The following is a 24,891-nucleotide window of genomic DNA, read 5'->3' on the forward strand; positions in this document are numbered from 1 at the left end:
CTACTCAACCTTTTATTTGGAAAACATTGGACAGTCCTTGTAAAAAAAAAAAAAAAAAAAAAAAAATCAAACTTATTTATATTATTTATTTTTTATGCCTAGTCCTAAGAGAAAGACCCACCAATGTTTTCATCCACAGGATAATGTTGCAAAAGCACAAGTGCGTCCTGTACCTCTCAAATTGCAGGCTTCTCTGAAAGGTTGGGTGGACTTTAATATGGCTGAGCTTTAATCTTACAGTGAAATGTTAAAAGGGAGTGAATTTTACATGGGTTCAGCTTTTATTGCAGGTATTTGATCTGGTTCCAGTTGTACCATTCCTCCAGAGAATTATGTGATACTTCCTCTCCTTCTACAAGGGGCATATATCCTTACTGCCAATCCTAAAAGGCATATTCAAACCTTATGTATTGCAGTTAGGTCTCTGGGCTGCTGTTTTGTCCTGGTTTCCTCCAAAGAGATTCCCTGCTTAAGGCATTATGTTCTCAGAATTACTTTCTTCCTCCCTCTTGACTATGCAGCTCGTGTACGGTCCTGAGGTTTCATCAGCTGTGGGTCAGACCCCCCGCAATGATAAAACTGCTCAGTATGTTTCAGCACATAGAAAAATTTGCCACAACCACCTTAGGAAATCCCTTGAGCTGAAAATGGTGAAAGGTTGGGAGAATGTAAGAAAGAAATAGCATATATGCTTGCCCTGCTCTTACTTTTCTCTAAGCATCCGTTTCTTCCATATTTAGATATTCTTTGGTCTGAACCAGTATGGTTATACTTCTGCTCTTAACAAAGCATTATTTTTCTTTCCATTTTATTTTTTTTGAAGTTAATGTTTGCAATGTTTTCTCTGCAACTCTGGAAAGAATATGCGTTTTTGTTTGTAAAGCTGAGACTTGTGTTCACTGGACTTCAGGAGAAGGTGGCAGTGAGTAGCAAATACAACCAATCTGCAGGACGATTGTGATAGTTGACCCTCAAAATAATTATGTGCACCATGTGCATACTCGTATAACCAATTTGCTATTCCTTTTTTGGTCTTGCTATCTCTTCCAGTTTCTACAAGCCTGACATTCTTTGCTGTGCTTCCTCATATACAGCTCCAAAATGTGTGAGAATGCATGAGAGTCTCAACTTTTTTTTTCTTTTTAGGTACTTTTTCTAGCCTGTGTGTTAGCTGAAAAAAAAATCTGAATTTTAAAGACTGCTGTCCTGCAGAACAGCAAAAATTAGAGATCTCAGAACGTGCTGTTTTGAGATGTAGCGTTTTAATGTCTTTTGTTTCAAGATTTTTAAGCCCACCTCATAATTTTGGAGAGTCTTCCAGAATGGTCTTCTGAATGTATCACAACTGGCAATAAAACTATTAACCTTTAAACTTTAATTTCCTATAATCCCTGGAATCAAAAGTAGCAACTCCATGGCCTGCCTGTCTAATAGCAACCCCCCTTTTCTGTGTACACTGAGAATCACAGGATTTAACTATGGTACCTTGGCCTTTTGGGAAGAGGTCCTAGGGGGTTTCCTGTAGCTGTGAAGATTTGAGAATTACTCCTGCTAGTCCAGTCCTTTATTTTTACTCATCAAACACAGGTCCAGCCATTTTTCCTGTATGGATTCTGAATATTGTAGTCTGCCAGGCATTCTTTCTGCTACAAATTACCGGAATTATGGGGCAAATTCTGCCACGAGCTATACCCATTCAATCCACTTGAATGGCGTGAGGCTGCACAAGATTAAGAACTTCATCGCACACTCAGCAAAGTCAATAATAAAGCTCTTGCTGGCTTCAATTGTGCAGAATTGGGGCCTGAGGGTAGAATGTACAATATTGTTACCATTCTAAAATTATTAATTTCCATATGTTCCCAAATTTCTGGGTATTTAAAATGATTGTTAGAGGCATGCGTAGGTTTGTTAATATTCTAAAGCAACAAATCCTTTTGAATAGAATTTCAAAACCTAGAGGATTTTTCAGGTGAAGTTATTTGAAGTTATTAAGCTGTTGTGGCTTCCCCCCCCCCTCTCCATTGTGCTTAATTGTATGCACGCAAATGGTTTCATTGACTGCTTTGGAAGGGTGCAAAAAGATCTGCCTGAAAAAGTGTTCTGAATAAAATCACAAGGGGGAAATGAAAAGAATGCTTACCAATCTGTTAAAAAATAAAATAAAATCACCCACGTGTGTGGTATCAATTTCCAGAGAAGAAAAAAAGTCTTGTTTTCAGGAGCCCCTAATGCGGTCCTAAGTAAGTCTTCACTGCCAGTTTAACAGAAGAATTTGTCTGAGGAAAAGCAGAGCAAAAGCAACTACCAAAGGAGCATGTCTGTAAAACCAAATTTTCTTTAAAAAAAGATCAGATGATACCCTTTCAGCCAGCCATGACTGAGAGAAATAAAACATGTATGTTTAGAAAGTGGGCCCCAATTCTGCACGGTGTTATTTATGTGACTCTCCGCAAATGAGGATTCCTGTTGCCTGGAAGGGGAGTCATTGTGTGCTTAAAAAGTGGAATAATATTTTCAGGATGGCAGCTGCTGACATAAAGGGTGGGAACGTGCAGCGGTTGGGATGATGATGCGCTGCCCGAAATGCATCAGCCTCTCTGTGCCTCAGTTTCCCCCTTTGGGTAATGGGAATGCTACCACTTTCCTCCTTCACAGAGCACTGAAGAGGTATAAGGTTTGCAAAGCAGCTGCAAATCCCTGTTTAAGCAGTAGGACAGCTGCACCAAGATGTATAGTTATTATAGGCATATATATATATATAGCAAATAAACCCAACTGGAATCTGGACATCAAAAGATGGATGCCCTCTCCCAAGTATTCATCCTTTAAGTACTATGTCTTTCTTTCTTTCTTGTTTTGTTGACTGCCTATTAGTGTGAAAATCTTTTGGGGGAGATTACTGAACAAATAGCTGTTGGACAAAAAATAATGACAGAGAAGGAAAGCATAGAAAAAAAATGCAAGAAGCAAGAGGCCAAGCAACTGAATGCCAAAAGATCAATAGAAAAGGAAAATCAGAGAGGACTTGGCAACCTTGCAGGATCAGCTCCTCTCCTCTCCCCCTAAAAAGAGCAGGTTTAATATAAAGAGCAGGTATATAGAGAGCAGGTATAAAACTCCGTGAGGGCACCAACAGGCCCTGCAGAGTTTACTGCTCTTGCAGAAGCAACGGTTGCCATCCCAGCGACTGCTTACACTTAAAGCAGGGACTTCTTGAGCTCAACAGCCTGACTCAGTAGCTGGGAGCTGCGACAGGTTCACTTCCTGCAGGGATCTGGTGTGGCTGGGATGCACGGAACATGCCCAGAGCCTGCGGGGATTGCAGGTAACCCTAAGGCCATGGCAGCTCTGAGTGTGGCTGCCCAGCTGGAGCCTTGCCCACATCCACACAGGGCCCTAGCAGATTTTCCAGCTAACTCTTCTACAAAGCACATCTATTGTCAGCGTTATGTGTTGCGCAAATGTTATCACTTCCTGGGAGCAGATATTTATATTTGCCTAGGATTGCTTTGGAACTGGACATTGGACTCGTTTCCATGCAATGATTAACCCTGGTGACAGAGCGAACAAAGGAAAAGAGCGTGGTGTGAGCTGGCTTGAGAAATAAAAGAAGTAAGAAATCCCTGTAGTCTGAAATGCTACAGTCAAGGGAAGGCATTCTGTAATCTAGGAACGGGCCTATATATAACAATATGCCTGAATGCTTCACAGGAGCTGAAGCACTTATAAATCTCACGTATTAGATGGAGGCAGAGTACAGCACACTCTCTGTTCATATGAAGGTGGCTATTTCTAGTGGTTCTCATGCATCTTGGAGTAATACCCCAATACTCCAGGCTGCCACTTTAAGAGCAGAAATCCTTTATGCTTTTGTTCTGGGTCCTTTGTCTGGTTCCTAATTTGTTTTCTATTTTGTCTACCTTTTGCTTAGTTTGGAGAGTCTGAGAGTAGGTTCTTAGCTTGGTGACTAGACTTGTATTTTTTTATTATTTATTTTTTGTCAGCTGATATTTGTGGAGGAAAAATAGTTTAGCAGGAAAGAAAGCTGTTTGCAGATTTGGTGGAAAAGTGGCAAATTATTTCAAGCAGGACAAAGAAAAAAAAAAGCAAAGTCAAAACACTGTTGTTTGATTATCTTTAAAAAAATCTCTGGCAATGTTTTCTTTTTATTTTTAAACAGGACATGGTTTTGTTATTGTCTTTTAAGAAAGGTATAGATGCAAGGTCCTCATCAGGAAAGCACTCAAAGTAAAATACTTTGATTTTTTTTTAATTTAAAAACTAAAACAAAATCATATTTCATGTCAACTCTTTTTTTTTTTAAACTTTGTCCAGTGAAAAAGAAATTCCCCAAACCTCTCAAGCCAGAATTCATTAATTGTTTGCACAGCTGGAGTTATGATTTCTCCCTGGAGCTGCAGTCCCCGGGTTTCATTGCAGCTCTATCACTGCTGTGTCCCATATCCTTGGACAACTCATCACGTTTCTCACTAAAGAATTCCTCCTTCTCACGTGCATGTGCAGCACCTTGCACAAAAGGGGGGCTGAATTTAGGCACAACCTGAAGGTGTCACTACTATACAATATATGCACGTCCTGCTCTTCAGTAGCGGGATGGCTGCACTGTGGTTACAATGAGCATGCAAAAAAAAAAAAAAAAAAAAAAAAAAGTAGGAGGTATCAAAATGTACAGTCTTAGCACTTAAAAGACACCAATATATTGACCTATGTATGTCAATATTTATTCCTTAGCAGCTGCATTACATTGGCATATAAGGCTCTATCTAGTTTCCATTAAAATGTGACAAACTCCCATTGACTTAAATGGTGGAGGATAAAGCCCTAAATCTTTAATGTAGTCGTGTGCATATCTCTTTTTCCCCCTCTTTTTTTTTTCTATATAATGTAACCACTTCAATGTAAAATGCATCTGTTATGTGCAACTTTGCTCAAATACCTGCCAATGCAAAGGTAATCACCCCTTTACAATACGTGATGTATAGCAACAAGTTATTTCTGTTCAGAGTTGGGGGTGAAGCTCCTAAAAACTTATATTCCAGAAATGCAAATGCACCTCCATGTAGAAATTCCCAGCTAAAACTACCTATAAAATACATTCTTCCCAACATATGCCCAGGCTGCCTCACACCAGGAATGTCACTCCACAAACTTCAATCTATACGCAGCTACCGCCTGCAAATACATCCCTGAGGCCTCTTTGTCCCCTTGCTGGTGGCACCGGATGGGATAAAAATCGCACGCCAGGCGCCATCACCAGAGATGTCGATCCCAGCCAGCTGCACCGCAGTCGGCATCAGGACGGGGCAGTTTCTCTCGCTGCCATTGTGCTAGAAGGTTTCCTTCCCTTTCAGAAGGAGTTTGGCAGGGGAGAGAGATCTAAAATCACCCCTGCTGGCTACCAAAATTGAGGGGAAAGTGGTGAAAAGCAGCCGGGGGGGCCCACTCGGTGCTGCTGGCAGCAGAACATGCCCTTGGAGGGAGGAAACAGGGAGGCAGTGGCAGATGAAGGGCTCCAACACAACTGGCACCTAGTGGGCCATCAGCTACAGCCACCCTGCCTCTCCTCACTCAAAAAGAAAAGAGGCAATAGTAGGAAAATAAATGTTGGGTGGAAAGGCATCTGTCAGAGGGTGCCATGTTTATTAGCCCTGGCCACATTTGTTATTCCTGCTCCCCTTCCCCCCACCCCTTCTCCAAACTATGGTGGATTCATCACCTCCTGACTCGGTTTGTCCACTCCCCACCCCACCCCTGCCCAGGTTTATTGGTCCCAGCTGGGTTCATTGCCCCCCCCCCCTCCCACGGGGTTGTTTGCTCCCTGCTGTTTTTTTTTTTAGCCCTAGCTGGGTTGGATTTGTGAGCCTCTGGGCTTATTTGTTGGTGCCTGCTGCCTGTATGTCCCTCCTCACCTCTGCCTTGCACCCTGTGGAGTGGCCTGGGCTGAAGTGGCTGCCAGGAGCAGTGCCAGGTGACATCTCAGTGTCCTATCACGCTTCTCCTGGAAGATATCCAGGAAGATATCCAGCTCTCAAGATATCCTGGAAGGGAAATGCACAGAGAGCTGTTGCTACCCTGCGGTGACGTATGCCCCTCTCCAAAATTCCCCTGCTCACTCCTGAGCCTCCTACCTAGCCAGCAGCATCAGCCAGGAGCCTGCAGGCTTGGAGGAGACAACCAAATCCACTTCCTCATCCTATACATTGTGGACTGGCTTTAAATCTCTGACAAACGGAAGGAGCCATGATTGTATAAGGACTCCCCCACCCCATCCCCTTAGGTAGCTGCATCCCAACTAGTCATCTGTCATGTCTGGGATCATTTTGGAGTGTATAGTGTACACATTCAAAGTTACAGATCCCTCCTGGCCCCAGTGACATTACAGTGGCCCTCACCAGGTTTGGAACTGGCCGGGCCTATGGCCCTGTGACTATGTCTCTGCTTACTACATAGACACCGGCATCTGAGGAGCCAGAGATCGGAAAGGTCCCCATCTGGCTTGATCCCGAGGGATTCGGTGAGCCACGACGCACTGCCAGTCATTCCAATGACATAAGGGATTGCTCACGAGGAGGAAAGGTGGAAGATGTGAATGTCAGACAACCCCTCCTGGAAAGATTTATAAATGCACCATAACCGACTTCACAGGCTTAGTACCTTGGAGAGTAATTGAAAGAGATGTTCCATATTGATCTTTTCAGAAAGTTCAGTTTTTCTAATCCATCCTCTCCCTAGAGCCAAGTGAAAAATGTTTGAACTTGTAGTGCTGGGGTTGGATTCTGCTCTCTGTCACTTGGGTGGAAATCTAGGGAGGTTTCTGTGCAGGCAGTGCAGTTTCCATGGTATAAAGGAGAGCAGAAGCCAACCCCAAACCTAGACAAAGTGTACACGTGCATCTGCAGCTCAGCTTGGTTTGAGGAAGCCCATTTGTGTTGCTGCAGGTTTCTGGTGATTTTATAGGATGGACATTAGGTATCCATGTTGTGATGTGAATGCCAGGGATTTATTGCACAAAATATGGAAGGGAAAGATGATTTTGTGATTAAGAAACTGGACCGGGACTCGTATAATCTGTATTTAATTCCCAACTCAGCTGTAGATTGCCTCTCTGCCCTTGGATAAGTCACTCATGTCCAGATCCATAAAGCTATTTAGGTATCTAACACCCTTTGATTTCAATGGGAGTTGGGCTATAAATGCTTTTAAGGATCTGAGTCTTAATATCAGCACCACTCAGGGTCAGGAACCAGACCTAACAGATCACGACCTGATACTTCTTTTCTCCCACTGGTTGTGTGCTTGTCTGTGTCCGTTTGGTAGGTGGTAGGACTGTACAGCATCTAGCACAGTGGGGTCCTGATCTCAGTTTTTGCTGGAAAAATGTAATACATACATGACAATAATAAAACAAAAAAAGCAGAGAAGAATAAATTGCAATAAAATAATGCAAGGACCTTAATAAACAGTCCCTTTTTTGATTGTATTCTTGTGCTATAAAAAATTGTTAGCAAAACTGATGTCATTTGCACACAAACATTAATCTCCTGAGACCTTTTAAATTACTCATCTGTTCTAGAGACCCTTCCTCAAAACATCTTGAGTATCTTACAGATAGAAGTGAATTACGCCTCGTATCCCATCCTGTTCACTTTGCAATGCAGGAAACTGAGTCACAGAGCTGGAAAAGAAATTGCCTTAAACAGAAGGTACATAAAAAGTAGAAAAAAGGACCTAGGTCCTGTTACAGCAAAACATGCCAGTAAATGCTGACTTGAAACAGACTTATGGTGCCCTTGTTTCGATGAGAATTGTGAGCCTCCCAACTTTAACTAGCTCTCTGGGGAGGGAAGTCTTGGTTCCACTCCTGTGATTACTAAACCAAACCACTGTTTGCTGCCGCCTCCTCCTCCCTCCACCACCACCACCACCACCACCACCAGGTTTGTTTCCCTAATAAGAGCATTCTTCATTCTAAGGTTATTGCTCCCCCTCTGTAAAAGCAGGCAATGTATGGTCCTTCATGCAGTTTTTATGCAAATAGAAACATAAAACCAAGCAGCCACAGAGAACAAACTGGTTTTGGGGTGCGGATGGGTCAGGGAGCCTTTCTGAGTGAGAAATCTAAGCTTGCTTCCAAGAAGATACTGCCATGTGTGAGCGCTGGTCTCCTTTTCTATGGGAGTATGTTCTCCCAAGAAACAGTAGCTATTTAAACAGCAGTATGCTTTTTAAAAGCACATGGGTGTAACTCATGGCACTGCCCTCATGCTCTTTGAACTGCAAAGACCTCAAAGGCTAGAACCCCTCTGAGCGTTTGCACATAAGCAAACCATGCTGTCTGGGGAGCACCAAGGATGAGCAGGGAACCGCAGAGACATCCAGTGCCTCCCATCTGTAATGAACTCACATTTTCCTAAAAAAAAACAAGAGGGTTTTGAGGGGAGGTAACAGCCTTGCTTTAAAATGGAGCCTTGCTTTTGCTGGAAGGAGTAGCTGATACCCCAGAGGGCTGCGCTGCCATCCAGAGGGACCTGGACAGACTGGGCAGGGAGAAACCTTATGCAATTCAACAAAGACAAGTGCAAGGTCCTGCACTTAGGGAGTAATCACCCCAGACACCAGTACAGGCTGGGGACTGACCTTCTGGAAGGCAGCTCTGCAGAGAAAGACCTGGGCATCGTGGTGGACGACAAGTTGACCATGAGGCAGCAGTGTGCCCTCGTGGCCAAGAAGGCCAATGGGATCCTGGGGTGCATTAAGAAGAGCGTCTCCAGTAGGTCGAGGGAGGTGATCCTGCCCCTCTACTCAGCCCTGGTGAGGCCACATCTGGAGTATTGTGTCCAGTTCTGGGCTCCACAGGACAAGAGGGATGTGGAGCTGCTGGAGAGAGTCCAGCGCAGGGCCACTGTTGCAGATTACTACACTGCTACAGATAGTTAGGGTCCGGCGGCCGGAAGATATCGCGCTGTACGGAAAGGTAGAGCCCCTAATAGCCAATAGTGTTAGTTTATGATGTAAGCAGACGGATGTGACGTTGTAAACCTTAGCTATATAACGCCTTGTTACCCATCAATAAATGCCATTTGCCGTCTACCACACTGGTGTCAGCGTGCTGATGGCCCGAGCGGCCTGGGGGTGGTCGCCGTGCCGTTCCTGAACCAGGTCGCCACGCCGCTTGAGCGGCAACAAGTGGTGCCGAAACCCGGGATCATCGCCTGGACGGGTGAATGGCGGCCGGAGCGGCAGGACCAGCCCGGCGGGGAGGACACTCCCGGACGAACAAGGAGGATGGAAGCCCTTGTGAAGGTCGTATCGCAATTACATAAATATTGGGGGATTGATTGTAAGCCAAAAGATTTTACTCTCGCTGTTGCGAGGCTTTTAAAAATTAAGGTTATAGACCAGCCGGTGGATATTCTCCACCGTGAAGTGTGGGACAAATGTACCAAGGCATTAGCCGAGGAGACGATGTCTTCGGGTCGTGGGAAAAACCTTAAGGCTTGGGGAAAAGTTGTACAGGCTTTGCAGAAAGCTATGAAAGAGCAGGAGACCTGGGCGGCGGTACAGGACTGTTTGTTGGCCATCCCGAAAAAGGGAGTCGGGGCAGCCACACAGACTTTGCACCCCCCAGATGATGGCAATTCTGCTGAGCCTAAAGAACTGCAAGAGGGCGATACGTCCCCTCAATCCCCGAACCCCGTCCCACTTACAGAGGAGCAAAAACAGCAGAAATCTGTTTGGAGCGAGCTAGCCGAGGAAGCTAGAAATATCAAAAAGAAGTCAGACCTTGGGGAAGTCTGGGTCAGGCCACTGCCCTATGCCCCCCAAAATGGCGCTGAGCCACAAGGAGAAGGGCAGGGCGAGGATGCTCCCGGCGGGAACAGACAGGAACCGTTAGATAAACAAGAGGGGGAGAAGAACAAGAACAGACGGGAACCGGAACCGTTAGATAAACAGGTGGGGGAGGACAACAAGAAGGAGAAAAGCGGTGGGGGTGACCAGTCAGGTGAGGGAGGCCCGAGTGAGGCGCTGAGAACCAATCAGAGCGGCCATTTGAAAAAACGCGCTTCCGTGAGTAGGAGGCGGGGCGAGCCAAGGAGGGGGGAACAGCCCGCCCGCAACGGAAGTGGGCGGGGCCGGAGCCCAACGAAAAAGTACCGGAGCCCGGAAGTGACCAGTCAGTCGAGTTCTGGCTCCGGTTCCGGCGCTGGCTCCGGATCCAGCTCAGACACTAGTGAGGACGAGCGACTCACAACTGATTCAAACTTAAGGAAGGAGAAAAAGAAGGTAAACAGAACTAAGAGCCAAAGAACTAAGAGCCAAAATATTCCCATTCAAATTAAAGAAAAACCGCAAAAGGAAGAAACCCCTCTCACGGACTGGAAGGAAATAAAGATCGCGTGTGCCGAGTGGGCCCCATCAACCGTGCTAGCGTTCCCGGTCCGGGTGACGGAGGCAGGACAGAGGGTCTACTTGCCGATAAACTCTAAGGATGTGCAAACGATTGTTAAAGCAATTGCAGATAAAGGAATTAATTCTGCCATGGTCTCAACTCTCCTAGATGGTATCTTCGGGGGGGACGATATGCTCCCGTTTGATATAAAACAAACTTGTAGGCTAATCTTTGATGGAGCAGGCATGATCGTTTTCAGACAAGAATGGGAAGACAACTGTACAAAGTGTTTAGCCCAAGTAACTGGGGCAGATCACCCATTACACGGCTCCAGCCTGCAGCGGTTAATGGGTACAGATCCAACAATGATCACCCCCCAGGTGCAGGCCCATGGCCTGCGGGCCCATGAAATTATGACAACTACTCGTGCGGCCAGAGAAGCTATTCGCACAGCCTGTAGAGTTGTTGCCAGACCATCACCATGGTCCTCAATAAAGCAAAGTGAAAGTGAGAGCTTTACACAATTTGTAGATCGTCTCCAAGCAGCGGTCGACTCTTCGGCCCTGCCTGCGGAGGCAAAAGGCCCGGTCGTAGCGGAATGTTTACGCCAACAATGCAATTCGGCAACCAAAGAAATCCTGCGATCATTGCCGGTAGGGGCAAGTATCGCAGACATGATTAAGCATGTTGCAAAGGAAGAGCATCTGACCCCAATTCAGGTGGCTGTTCACACCGCAATAGCCAACGTAATGGCTTGTTCTAAATGTGGCCAGGCAGGCCATGTTGCAGTAAACTGCCCTTGGCTGGGGGACTCGCTGGCAGCGCTCCCCCCATGCCAAGATCGACCCAAAGGTCACTGTCAGGAAAGATGGCAGAGTCAAGTGGTGCCCGCTTAAGTCTATTAAACCAGACCTTCAAAATAAAACTAATGAAAATTGTGAGTTTCTGTTCACAGGACTGGATCATCGGACGCCCCGGTGACAGGCGTCCCGCCCGAGCCTGTGATTTCCACGCCGACCGAATCCAGAAAACAACAAAACAGCCTCCGCAAGAGGGGGCCGCGATGCCTTTGCGTGATCTTAATTTTGCAGCTTGTCACTATAGGACAGGTAGAGTCACACCAGCCCTTTAAATGGATACTTGAACAGATGGAACAATCTCGAGCAATTAGTACAAAAGTAACTACAGGGTCACCAGTTTTCAGTGTCACGCCTTGCCAACCAGCACCCATTGAACCCTGTTCCAAACGCAGCTGGTACGAAAATTGGTTCACCGGTTCGCTGTGGTTAACTACCCTGATATCCACCTTGATAGGGCCGATAGCAATGATCATGATGACACTGATCTTTGGACCCTGTATGTTGAATAAGCTCATGCGGTTTGTCAAGAGTCGGCTAGAGAAGGTTAACATCATGTTAGTAGCACGCCGACAACTGCTTTAAGAATATATCCACTCAGTATTATCCCCAAGTTATCCCAAGGTGCACCCTATTCCTATACCGCGGTATTACCTGTCATCCTCTACCTTCTACATGCCTTCTTCTTTGTGCCTTATGTTTTTATGTCAAGTTTATGATATATAATCTTAAGATCGTTATAAGCTATAAGAATAGAATAATAAGAGTAAGTAAGAGTAACATAATAATAAGAGTAAGTAATAAGGATAAGGTAATAATGACAATAAGTAAGAGTAAGATAATAATAAGATAGCAATAAGAATAAGATAATAATGAGAATAAGTAATTAGATAAGAATAAGTAAGAATAAGATAGTCATATTTTAGCTAGTTTTGTTATGCATAGGGAGGGGGGAGATGTTGCAGATTACTACACTGCTACAGATAGTTAGGGTCCGGCGTCCGGAAGATATCGCGCTGTACGGAAAGGTAGAGCCCCTAATAGCCAATAGTGTTAGTTTATGGTGTAAGCAGACGGATGTGACGTTGTAAACCTTAGCTATATAACACCTTGCTACCCATCAATAAACCGTCTACCACACTGGTGTCAGCGAGCTGATGGCCCGAGCGGCCTGGGGGTGGTCGCCGTGCCGTTCCTGAACCAGGTCGCCACGCCGCTTGAGCGGCAACAGGCCACAAGGATGATCAGGGGCCCGGAACATCTGCCCTATGAGGAGAGGCTGAGGGAGCTGGGCCTGTTCAGCCTGGAGAAGAGAAGGCTGAGAGGGGATCTGATCAGTGTCTACAAGTACCTCAAGGGAGGCAGTGAGGAGGATGGTGCTGGCCTCTTTTCACTGGTGGCCAGCGACAGAACTAAAGGTAATGGCCACAAACTGAAACACCAAAAGTTCCACAGGAACTTAAGGAAAAATTTCTTGACAGTGAGGGTGACAGAGCACTGGAACAGGCTGCCCAGAGAGGTTGTAAAGTCTCCTTCTCTGGAGATCTTCAAAACCCGCTTGGATGCAGTCCTGTGCCACGTGCTCTAGGTGACCCTGCGTGTGCAGGGAGGTTGGACTAGATGACCTCTAGAGGTCCCTTCCAACTTTAAGCATTCTATGAAAATAACCTTTCAGTACAAAGCAATAAAAAGGAGCATTCAAATGCCTAGTGGTGATGCAGCACACTTGCCTACCCAGGACAATATGGGGAGCATCACGCCAGGAGGAGGCCATTATCTTTATTGTAGCCACGAAAATGGGAGCAGTTCCACCTGGCATTTAATTTATGTGAGTGTTGCTGATCGGCTTAAAGCTCTTCTCATTTGCATAAAATAAAATAAAAATAATAATAAAAAAACAGTAACAAAAAACAGTAACAATCAATGACAGATCTCTCCAAGTAAATTGAAGGACTTTCTTTTCCTCTACTTAGTTCTTCTCCCTGTCAGCTCTCTCCCTCTGACTCCTTCCTTTCTCAGCTATAAAAAGTAATCAGTATATAATAAATGAGTGAAAAGCCAGCATCTCACCAAAGCATCTTTGAGGAAAGGTTTAATTTCCTGCCCTGTTATGGCTGCTTTTGTTTGTTTTTTGTTTTGTTTTTTACCAAAGGAAGGAACTAAAGAAAAAAAGCAATGGGAGAAAAAAATAAATACAACGAGAAATGAAAACTTGAGAGTAAAGAGAAGGGAGATTAGGAAGAGTTGCCCAATCCTGCCAGCATTTCCAGGAGCACATTTTACTTGAACCTAAAGAACCAGCCACCTCCCAAAGGATCTGGAGAGAAGAAGCAAGAATGAAAACAGCCGAAGTCTATCAGAGAAATAAAGACTGACATCCCTACACCCTCCCTTCCAATTTGGAGCATCTTTGTATGAAGCATGAGCCCATATGCCGAAGCAAATCATGGGAGTGGGCAAGGGGCTTGGAATTTCTGACGACTGGCATGGGGGTCTTGTTTGCATCTGTGCAGGCAAACAGGGCTGGGTGACATCTCTGAGTGCGAGGCATTTGACTTAGAGTGCCCTGAGTCTTCCCCGGAGAGAAAGCCAAAATACTCTCTTGCAGGATATGAGTGCAAGGCGAGTGTGCACAGCAGAACAGAGAGGAACGAGCCACAACGTGGCAGCATTGTATCTGGTGTGGCAAAGAGACAGCGAGAGTCATGCTGGGCTGAACTTGGTCCCTCCTCTATCAAATGTGAGCTGATTTATTAGGAGGGGGTCAGCGCTGAAGGAGACATCTAAGGAACAAAGAAGTTTGTTCATGGATACTGGTGCCTCCATAATTATCTCTGGCTGGAGGAGGAGAAAAAGAAGCAAAAAGAACTGTGTGGTTTGATTATTATTCACCAAAACAGGCTGGCCTCCCTGGAATAAGCATCTAGCAAAGCTCTATCTTTTAGGAGATGTCTGTTAAGACAGTACGTGCGGGTCCCGCAAGCCTTGATCCCTGGCACTTTAAGTGAACGGGAATCGTGTAACTTTCTGGAGGATCACAAAGTTCGTTGCTGGGCACTGTCATTTTCCCCATTTTGTAGTGCAAGGATCAGAAACACAGTGATGTGGTAAATAGCACGGTTTTCAAAAGCAGCCCCTAATTTGCAGTGTTCAGCTGGAAAAGGCAGTCACGGCAGGGACTCCTCTCCCCCCCAACCTCCCAACCACTAACAAAACAAGTATACAAAACAAGTAGGCACTACAGAAAAATGACAGCCGGTTTTAATTTTTCTCTAGAAATGACTTGCTCAGAATCTGTGGAGTGAACCAGCAGCTGAGCTAGGGGAAAAAAACAAAAACAAAAACAAAAAAACAAACAAACAAAAAACCAGCTTTCAAAACTCCCAGCTTTCCACAATGCTGTAATGAAGTATTAAACATCTCAGCAGCGTTGAGAATCAAAGCCTGTCTTCATGGCAAAACCTGAGCAAGGAGGTGGCTTTGCCGGGGAGCCCGGCAGCTCACCTGAAATGGAAAGGGAATAATCCACCAAAATCAGGCCACTTGCACATGAGATTTGCTTCGTCTGTGGCCCCTTGGAAGGATTTCTGTGCTTCTTTTTCTCCACCCCTTAGAAATCTCTGCGAATCTCTTATTTGTGCTGCCATGGAGCCGAAGGGAAAGGCTTTTTTGCTGCCCCTGCTGGAGCCTGCATGGAAACGAGTTGGGCAGTATATGATCCCACTCAAAGTACATTGCACAGGAAAAGAAAAGGGAGCTCTAACTCTCTCTTTCTCTCTTTTCTTACTCCTGCCAGACTGGGCCAAATCCTGGTCTCATTTGTATTGCAATAATCGTGGAAGAAATTCACAGGAGTTGATTCCTCTGGATTTACATGGATATAACTGAAAGCAGAATTAATCAACACGTCTTCATGGATGGCTCTTAAGCAGGGAAAAATACTAAGGCCTCCTTTATCTTGACGACACAAGATGGCTCAATAAATGTAAAGCACGTGTTATATAATAGCAGAATAATCTATGGTATTGAGGGCTCACAGATCCTGAAAGCCTTTTCTGCTTGCAAGGGGGGGAATTAAATAAGGAGAAAAAATATATTTTTCTGAATAAAGTGCTTGTTGCAGAATATTTTTTTAAATACTGAACTGTGAAACCTAAAGCAGGGCAATACCCTCCCTTTCAACAATACTTTGACTTCCTACAGTCAGCAGATGCAATATGCATAGGATTCAGAAATCTTCCATTAAAATTCATTAAACCATGTTTCCAGCTATTTAGCACATTTTGAAGAAAAGAAACCTATTGCCTCTTCTGCTCCATACGATGGCCTCTTTGAATGTAATTAACCCTTCATTCATGGGTCTTTCTATCCAACTAATCTCCCATCCCATGCCTTCCGATGAATTTTTAATACTGCAGCTAATACCGCCACCTAAAATCCTCCAGCAGTCACCACACAATAGAGCACTTTGCACAGGCAAGGTACTGTAAATCTCCATAAACAGTGCTTGGATGAACAGCAAATTCAGATAAGTGATGTGTTCTTTTTCATGCCTTCCAGTTACAAACGGGGGATAGAATCATAGAATCATGAATCATAGAATGCTTAAGGTTAGAAGGGACCTCTAGAGGTCATCTAGTCCAACCCCCCTGCACACGCAGGGTCACCTAGAGCACGTGGAACAGGACTGCATCCAAGCGGGTTTCGAAGATCTCCAGAGAAGGAGACTCCACAACCTCTCTGGGCAGCCTGTTCCAGTGCTCTGTCACCCTCACTGTCAAGAAATTTTTCCTTAAGTTCCTGGGGAACTTTTGATGCTTCAGTTTGTGGCCATTTCCTCTAGTTCTGTCAGTGGCCACCACTGAAAAGAGACCAGCAGCATCCTCCTCACTGCCTCCCTTGAGGTACTTGTAGACACTGATTAGATCCCCTCTCAGCCTTCTCTTCTCCAGGCTGAACAGGCCCAGCTCCCTCAGTCTCTCCTCATAGGGCAGATGTTCCAGGCCCCTGATCATCCTTGTGGCCCTGCGCTGGACTCTCTCCAGCAGCTCCACATCCCTCTTGTACTGTGGGGCCCAGAACTGGACACAATACTCCAGATGCGGCCTCACCAGGGCTGAGTAGAGGGGCAGGATCACCTCCCTCGACCTACTGGAGATGCTCTTCTTAATGCACCCCAGGATCCCATTGGCCTTCTTGGCCACGAGGGCACACTGCTGCCTCATGGTCAACTTGTCGTCCACCATGACGCCCAGGTCCCTCTCTGCAGAGCTGCTCTCCAGAAGGTCGGTCCCCAGCCTGTACTGGTGTCTGGGGTTATTCCTCCCCAGGTGCAGGACCTTGCACTTGGCCTTGTTGAATTGCATGAGGTTTTTCACCACCCACTTGTCCAGTCTGTCCAGGTCCCTCTGGATGGCAGCGCAGCCCTCTGGGGTATCAGCTACTCCTCCCAGTTTGGTATCATCAGCAAACTTGCTGAGGGAGCACTCTGTGCCTTCATCCAGGTCATTGATGAATAAATTGAACAGGACTGGACCAAGGACTGACCCCTGGGGGACCCCGCTAGCTACAGGCCTCCAACTAGACGCGGCACCGCTGATCACCACCCTCTGAGCTCTGCCATCCAGCCAGTTCCTAATCCACCTCACTGTGCACTCATCTATCCCACACTTCTGGAGCTTGCCCAGGAGGATGTTGTGAGGGACGGTGTCAAAAGCCTTGGTGAAGTCAAGATAGACGACATCCACAGCTCTCCCCTCGTCTATCCAGCTGGTCATTCCATCATAGAAGGCTATCAGGTTAGTCAAGCAGGATTTCCCCTTGGTGAATCCATGCTGACTACTCTTGAGCACCTTCTTGTCCTCCATGTGCCTGGAGACAACGGCCAGTATGAGCCGTTCCATCACTTTTCCGGGGAAAAGTGTTGCCTTGCTTCACCAAATCAGGGTATTTTAAAGGGAAAGCAGAGTGTTTCTCTTTAAAATGCACAAGACATCTGAGCAGAACCCTCAAGTTTGTGTATTCACCAATAAGGGGATTTCCCCACAGTCTGACTGAAGAGCAGGACAAAGGGAGGGGAGACTGAGTGGAGCCATGCGTGAGTGGGGCAAAAGAGCCATCTGCTAAGAGGTGGGGGCCTTTACAAAGGAGGGAAATAGGGGAATTCCCCCACATTCTTCAGCAAGGGGGACAAAGGAGTCAGGTGACCTCAGGTGAGAACAGATGGCAGGAGGCAGGAGTTTGGTATAGGCGGGCAGGGAAGGCTGTAACTTCTGAGCACCTTGGCCAATGGGGAAAAGGAGAGGGCGTCCCTCGGTTGGGAAATTAGGATAAAAGGGGGACTGTGTCCTCCAGCAATTTGAGAGACCCCACAGGGATATGCCTGGTGGACTCTCCCTTTATTCAAATAACGTTTTAGGACTCCTCTGTCTACTTTTTGGACATTCAGCTCTTGACAGCGAGATTTTCCACACAACTGGGGGCTCGTCCGGGATCCTTCCACCTTCCGGGAACTGCAGACGGCAATCGGAGTCGACGGTGTGCCTCACCATAGCTTTTGGTGATCGACTCCCTTTGACAGCAGCCTGCACCGGACGACTGGTTGGGTTCCCGAGACTGTCCGGAGACAGATGAGAAGCGGATCAGGGGGATCCGCAGGTAGGACCGGGAGGGGGTCCTCAAGTAGTCTGATGGAAAGGACTAGGTCTGAAGGAAAGGACTTCCAGGTAGTGCTAAGTCCGACGGAAAGGACTAGGTCCGAAGGAAAGGACCTCCAGGTAGCGCTAAGTCTGACAGAAAGGACTAGGTCCGACGGAAAGGACCTCCGGGTAGCGCTAAGTCTGACAGAAAGGACCAGGTCTGATGGAAAGGACCATTGGAATCTCACTGGTGAGTACTATGGGACAGTGGGGAACAAAAGGGGCGACGACCTCGACATGGACATCCAGGGAGGGCAGCAAAGGGAAGCCAAAAGAGGATGCTGGGAAAAGGAATGACAACCTCAACTTATCCCCATATAGTCCCTTGGGGAGACTGTTGAGGGTTCGGAATAACCTGTGAATTCCCCCAGAAATAACCAAGGAACTAATGATAAAATATTGCTGTTTTGTTTGGCCAGAATATAAGTTACCAGGGGGATTTAGGTAGCCCCCTGTAGGGTCGGATGACGATCCTAGTCTTTGTCAGGTTTTGTGCCAGTATCTCAGTGATACTGAGAAGGGTCTCATCGAGAAAGAATGTGCGTCAATATGGTTAAGGGCAACATCTAGAGGAATCTATGTAACGAAAGAGAGAGGAGAAAAAGGGAAGCAGGAATCTGAAGGGAAAAAAAAAAAAAACAGATAGGGAGGTGTGGGATGTCAGGTTTTGTGCCAGTGTCTCAGTGATACTGAGAAGGGTCCCATTGAGATAAAGCTAGGATAAAACAGCCATCGACATGGATGGTCCTCCCGCAAGGATACGCCGAGGCACCGGTCCTATTTGGACAAGCCTTGCAGAAAATACTGAAGGAATTTATCCCACCCCCAGGAGCCAGGTTATTGCAGTACATGTATGACTTGCCCCTATCAGGGGAACAAGAGAGGGTGGTGAAGGAAACTGCTGTGAAGTTACTCAATTTCGTGGTTCAAAAAGGGCTTAGGATGTCCGGAAATATATATATATATATATTTATTTATTTATTTATTTATTTATATTTGGGGCATATTTTGGCTGGAGGTTTAACCCAAAACAGCCCCAATGTTGTGGTATGGACATGAGAAGGAGAACAGAGCTTTAGAAAATTAGAAGATAAATTGACCAAGTCTTTGGCTTTAGCTCTTCCGAACCCAGAGAAAGAATTTGAATTATATGTGGATGTCAAACAGAGCCATGGCAAGGTAATTTTAGTGCAAAAGCATGGAGGCATGCGAATACCAATAGCTTATTTTTCTAAAATGTTAGACCCAGTGGCTAAGGGGTGGCCTTATTGTCTGCAGAATTGCACAGCTACGGCCCTAATGGTAACTGAGGTCTGAAAACTGACCACGGGGGGATCCCATGTTGTCAAGGTCCCCTACCTGGTCGGGGCATTGCTACCTGTAGGGGCTTCTGAACGGATGACGGGGGAGGGTTTAACCCAGCTTCTTGCCTGACTGGCCCCAAGGGAGAAGCACGGAGGGTGGCGGATCTCCAGACTCGACCTAGGGAAGATTTGAGAGAGATTCCTTGGCCAGATGGGGACAATGTGTTTATTGATGGATCTTCAAGAGTAATAGAAGGGAAACGGCCACAGGATATGCTATCATTAAGGGAAGGGAGCTGCTGGAGGGAGGAAAGCTGCCGTCTACCTGGTCAGCCCAAACCGCAGAATTGTATTCTCTAATAAGAGTTTGTGAATTATATCAAGGCAAGCTAGCGAATATCTTTACAGATTCTAAATATGCATATGGGGTGGCACATATGTCTGGAAAACTGTGGGAAGAAAGAGGTTTATTAAATTGCCAAGGTGTAGGGTACGGCGCTCGGAAGATCTCGCGATGTACGGGAAGAATAGGGAACTAAGGCATATGCCATATTAGGTAAAGAGCAACGCTTATTGGCTATATAGGCATGCTTCCGCCTTTGCTACCTTTATAAGATCCAGCCTGCGTATATTAAACGCCATTTGCAGCATCCTCATATTGGTGTCTGTGCTCTCTGGCCCGGGCACGGGTTGGACGTGCCTGGCCGCCTCGGCAGACGGAGTCGATTGTCAATGTCAGGCAACAAGTGGTGACCCCGACGTGATACTTCGAGGCGGCAGACCGCAGGCGGTCGAGGGATCCGCGGATCATGGAAGCGATAATCAAGGTCGTATTATCGTGTGCTCGTGAATGGGGAATTTCTATGAAATCGAACGCAGTTAAGAGCTGCATTGAGCGGCTCCTTGAAGAAGGGGCGGTTAACAGTGCCGGGGAAGTTTTATTCCCCCAGCACTGGCAGAGATGTACCACCGCCTTAGCGGAATATGGTATATCTAAAGGGAGTGCGAAAGATCTAAAGACATGGGGAGTGATACGGCAGGTCCTCCAGAGAGCAAAAGAGGAAAGGGAGACTTGGAGGGCAGTACGGCAGGCGCTCGGGAAGAGTGAAGCAGTAGGAGTACAGACGGAGGATGAAAGGGAGTTTACTGGGGAGGAGTCGGATGCCCCTGAGGAGCAAGAAGAGAGCCCAAGTGCCCCTGAAGGAATGGGACAGGAGGGGACGGTTCAGGTTTGTCCAGCAACAACGAGGGCAAAACCAAGCACGCCTGGCTCTGACGGGGCTCCAGAGGAAGGGGAGAGACCCCCCCCCAGTATACCCTTGGGAGGAGTTAAGAAAGATAGAGCAGAGAATTGACCAGCCGATGCAAGAACCCCTGCCGCAAGGTGCCCGCTGGCGTGACTGCTCTCCAAAGAAACCTAGGGAGAGTGAAGAGAGGAGGGAGCCGATAGTGGTGGATGATCCTATGGATTGGGTTCCTGGGATGCTTATGCGTCCCCGATACCCTCCAGAGGAGGCAGAAATTGCACCGCCACCCAAGATTAGAGCTGCGCCACAATGTAGACAAGATGGCGCCGGCAGGAGGAGGGTGAAACCCTTGCCCGTAGTGAGGGAGGAAATGGAGGAGGAGCCAAATGGCTCCAGCTCTGATGATGACTCCTTAAAAGGAATAACGCAGAGGCTACAGCGCATGAGCTGGAGATCAGAAAGAGGGACGGCCCAAGGGGCGGAGGGAAAACATGATGGAGGAGGAGAAAACAAAGGGGAGGAGCCCTGGGAGGTGTTAGAGGGCATGTTTGAACTCCTTACGAAACTAGGGGAAGAAGTGCGGCGACAACAGAAAGGATTACGGAAATTACAGGGTGGGGCATCAGCCACCCGGACAGAACTACCGCTCACAAATTGGAAGCTAATAGCCACAGAATGCGTACTAGGCGGGCTCAAATTTCAGACACCACGGGTCATGCCGGTGAGGGTAGCACCTGGGGGAAATATGGAGTGGGTTCCGCTGGAGACCAAGGTAGTGCAACAACTAGTAAAGGCAGTGGAGGACCATGGGTTGAGACATGCACTTACACAGACGTTGCTAGATGCTGTGCATGCGAATCCCATGACGCCATGGGACCTGCGCATGCTGGCACGTATGATCCTCCCGCCCACAATGGCTGTGCTATGGAAAGACCATTGGACTAACCGACTGCAACACTTAATGGCAGAAGCCATTAATGACCCACAGCACCCATTGAGAAACTCTACACTCGACAGGCTAAAAGGTTCCGACCCCCAGCAAGGAACCCCACAATTACAGGCGATAAACCTGCAAGCTAGGGAGATAAATGCTACGTCAACATGCTCTAGACAAGCTTATGAAGATGTAGGCAAATTACAACAACCACCGGAGCCCTGGACAAAAATTAAGCAGGGTCTAACTGAACCATTTGAAAAATTTTGTGATAGGTTAACGGCAGCCCTTGAAATGGCGCCCATGCCCAATGACGCGAAACCTGCCATAATGCTGGAGTGCATAAGACAACAAGGTAATGATCAAACAAAGGAGGTCCTCTGGACCTTGCCCAAGGAGACACACCTTGGCCAGGTAATACGGTGCATCCTTGAGCAACAAGGCACCCTTTCAAAATCGATGGTAAACCAGATAGTACACGCAGCGATGGCGGCGCGAGTTGCGGTTACCGATAGGGGAGCATGTTTCAAATGCGGTAAAGCAGGACACGTCCGAGCACAATGCTCCAAAGATAGAGGGCCCCCAGGCCAACCCCCGGGTCCATGTTGGGCGTGTGGAGCTCTTGGACACCGAGCACGCGACTGCCGAAAGAATCAGGGAAATGGCAAGCGGAGGGGGAATATGAGAGGCTGCCCCCCTCCGCCTCGACAGCCTCACCTCTCAACCCAAACGCCACAGCATGGAAACCGCCCGCAACTAGGAGGGCATCTGGGAATCCACTCAATGCAAGAGACAGGAGGCCACAACATGTGGCCCTGGTCTTAAATTGCGACCAGCGGCCTAGGGTCGAGGTATACATGCGCAGCCCCTTGTCCACAGCGCCTAGAGAAACTACACTGGTCATGATGATTGATACAGGGGCAGACGTGACGTGTATCCCACACCAATTGTGGCCGTCTACATGGCCCACCCTGCCCGCAGGATATCTAGACGGGGTGGGGGGAACTACCGGAGCACAGCGTAGCACAACATCAATAACCTTCTTTGTGAAAGATCCGGGGAGGCCCACGATGAAAGCAACTGGGACTCCGTATATAGTTGAGGCAGCAGAGCCACTGCTCGGCCGTGACCTATTGACTCAGCTTGGGATACGTCTTTCAAATTTAGCATAGGGGCCACTGCGTACCTGCTCAGCTCCCGCCTTGCAATCCCGTTGAAATGGAAAACGGAGGAGCCGGTGTGGGTAGAGCAGTGGCCCTTAACTCAGGAGAAGTTAGCAGCAGCGCGGAGTATTGTACAACGGGAGCTTGAACAGGGACATATAGAGCCAAGCTTTAGCCCCTGGAACACACCTATTTTTATCATTCGAAAGAAGGATAAATCTAAATATCGATTACTCCACAATTTGAGAGCAGTAAATAAGCAGATGGAAGACATGGGGGCCCTGCAACCCGGACTTCCTCTACCCACGGCCGTTCCTGAAGGATGGCCGACGGTAGTGATGGATATCAAAGATTGTTTCTTCTCTATTCCATTGGCCCCTATGGATTACGCGAGGTTTGCTTTCACTGTTCCATCCACAAATTTATGCGAGCCCGCACAGAGGTATCAATGGAAAGTGCTCCCACAAGGCATGAAAAATTCTCCAGCCATATGTCAAACACTGATAGCACAGATACTCCAACCTGTGCGTGATCGTAACCCTACAGCTGTAATCATCCATTACATGGATGACCTACTGGTGGCAACGGCTACACAAGCAGAAACTGACAGATTAGAAAAGGAACTTATTAATCAACTGCGGCAGGAAGGACTGTATATTCAAGATGCCAAAACACAAAGGGGCAGCTCTATATCATATTTAGGGGTGAAAATTTCGCCTCAGACTGTTTACCCCCAGCCAGTGAAATTTAATTTACAGATAAAAACTCTACATGATGCCCAAAAATTAGTAGGGGCGATTCAGTGGCTTCGTCCTCTAGTGGGGATATCCAACGACCTTATGCAACCGCTGTTCGAGATGCTGAAGGGGCAGCACCCATGTGAAAGGCGAGACCTCACACCTGCAGCTGTAGAGTCCCTACAGAAGATCGAGGAACTTATATCAAAGAATCATCTACACAGATGGAACCCTGATCACCCTATCGCCTTATACCTTGCAGTCACTCGAAATGGAGCAATAGGGATGTTGGGACAGGGGCCCCCTGGGAAGCCACAGATACTGTGCTGGGTGATATCTAATCAAATAAGTACTGCATTCATGTCCCACTTTACAGCGATAGCCAAGTTAATGTCGAAAGGCAGAACGGCATCCATTCGGCACTTTGGAACCGAACCAGATACGATTTGGGTACCGGTAAAGAAGGAGCAATGGGAAGAGGCTAGCCAAAGACAGGATCACATAGCAGCAGCTCTAGAGGGATTCGGGGGAGACTTAAAACACGGCCCCACCCTCGACCTTTACAGATACTTGCCGATTATCCAACCATGTTGGGTTCAGCGCATACTAAGCGAGCCTCAGGAGGGCCTCACGGTCTTTACTGACGCCTCTTCCATCACCAGCACCGCAGTAGTGGTGTGGAAAGCCGCGTCCTGGGAGAGGATAAAGATAACTGAACCGGACAGTAGCGTGCAGCAGTTGGAGGCCAGGGCGGTGGCCCATGCACTCACCATATGACCACAACAACATATCAACATAGTGACAGATTCCATGTTTGTTTTCAAGCTGCTGCTTAGTATGACCACCCCAGGATGGGCGGGCACGCCAATAGCCATCATGCTGGAGGAGGCGCTGCAACAGCGCAGCACCACAGCCTCCATAGTCCATGTGAGAAGTCATGCCAGTATACAGGGATATTATCAGGAAGGCAACAATAAAGCTGATGCAGCAGCCAAGGGTGTATGGACAATAACACAAGCTCGTGCTATACACGAGCACCTCCACATAGGAGCGAGAGCCCTTGCAAAGCATTGCAACATTCCCCTTGCAGCAGCCAGGGATATGGTAGCCACTTGCCCGTATTGCCAACGATCGACTATGGGGTGCTGGGGTGAATCCCCGTGGCCTAAAGGCAAATCAAATCTGGCAGTCAGACTTCACATTATGCCCTTTATTCAAACCACGACCCTGGTTAGCAGTTACAGTGGATACATGCAGTGGACTGATCATAGCCACACAACACCAGAGGGTTACTGCGCGTGCAGCTCACCAGCATTGGATAACGGCTATAGCATGGTTAGGCGTTCCGCGAATAATCAAAACAGATAACGGCTCCTGCTTCACAGCCCAATCTACGCAAGACTGGGCTGACAAATGGGGAATTCAACTGCAGCACGGAATTCCCCACAATAGCCAAGGACAGGCAATTGTAGAGAGAGCAAATCAAACCCTCAAACAAAAAATCAAGATCCTTGGGGAGGGGGAAGGTCATACCCAA

The 24,891-nt window shown here is 47.3% G+C and overlaps 2 protein-coding genes across 2 annotated transcripts in view; one reads left to right on the forward strand and one right to left on the reverse strand.

Moving 5' to 3' along the window:
- Positions 1-24,891, reverse strand: part of LOC148591858 (CUGBP Elav-like family member 4) — a gene marked incomplete at its 3' end in the record, with an annotated part of 126,956 nt that overhangs the window by 72,671 nt on the left and 29,394 nt on the right. The window lies entirely within an intron of this gene.
- Positions 5,725-15,848, forward strand: LOC148591859 (uncharacterized). The gene is made up of 4 exons (XM_088536671.1): positions 5,725-5,751; positions 9,979-10,265; positions 10,341-10,921; positions 15,832-15,848. The coding sequence occupies exons 1-4, from the start codon at positions 5,725-5,727 to the stop codon at positions 15,846-15,848; spliced, it is 912 nt and encodes a 303-aa protein (XP_088392797.1).

The sequence above is a fragment of the Tinamus guttatus genome, unplaced genomic scaffold, assembly GCF_059628265.1.
Source record: "Tinamus guttatus ecotype Peru unplaced genomic scaffold, ASM5962826v1 Tinamus_guttatus_pri_ptg000693l, whole genome shotgun sequence".
Classification (NCBI taxonomy): Eukaryota; Metazoa; Chordata; class Aves; order Tinamiformes; family Tinamidae; genus Tinamus; species Tinamus guttatus.

Excerpts from the sequence above, each read along its gene's own strand:
- LOC148591859 (XM_088536671.1), top strand. The coding sequence starts at position 5,725 with ATGGTGGATTCATCACCTCCTGACTCG. Across the intron at positions 5,752-9,978 it reads ATTCATCACCTCCTGACTCG|GTGGGGGAGGACAACAAGAA; the intron begins GTTTGTCCACTC and ends TTAGATAAACAG. Across the intron at positions 10,266-10,340 it reads TCAGACACTAGTGAGGACGA|CCAAAATATTCCCATTCAAA; the intron begins GCGACTCACAAC and ends AAGAACTAAGAG.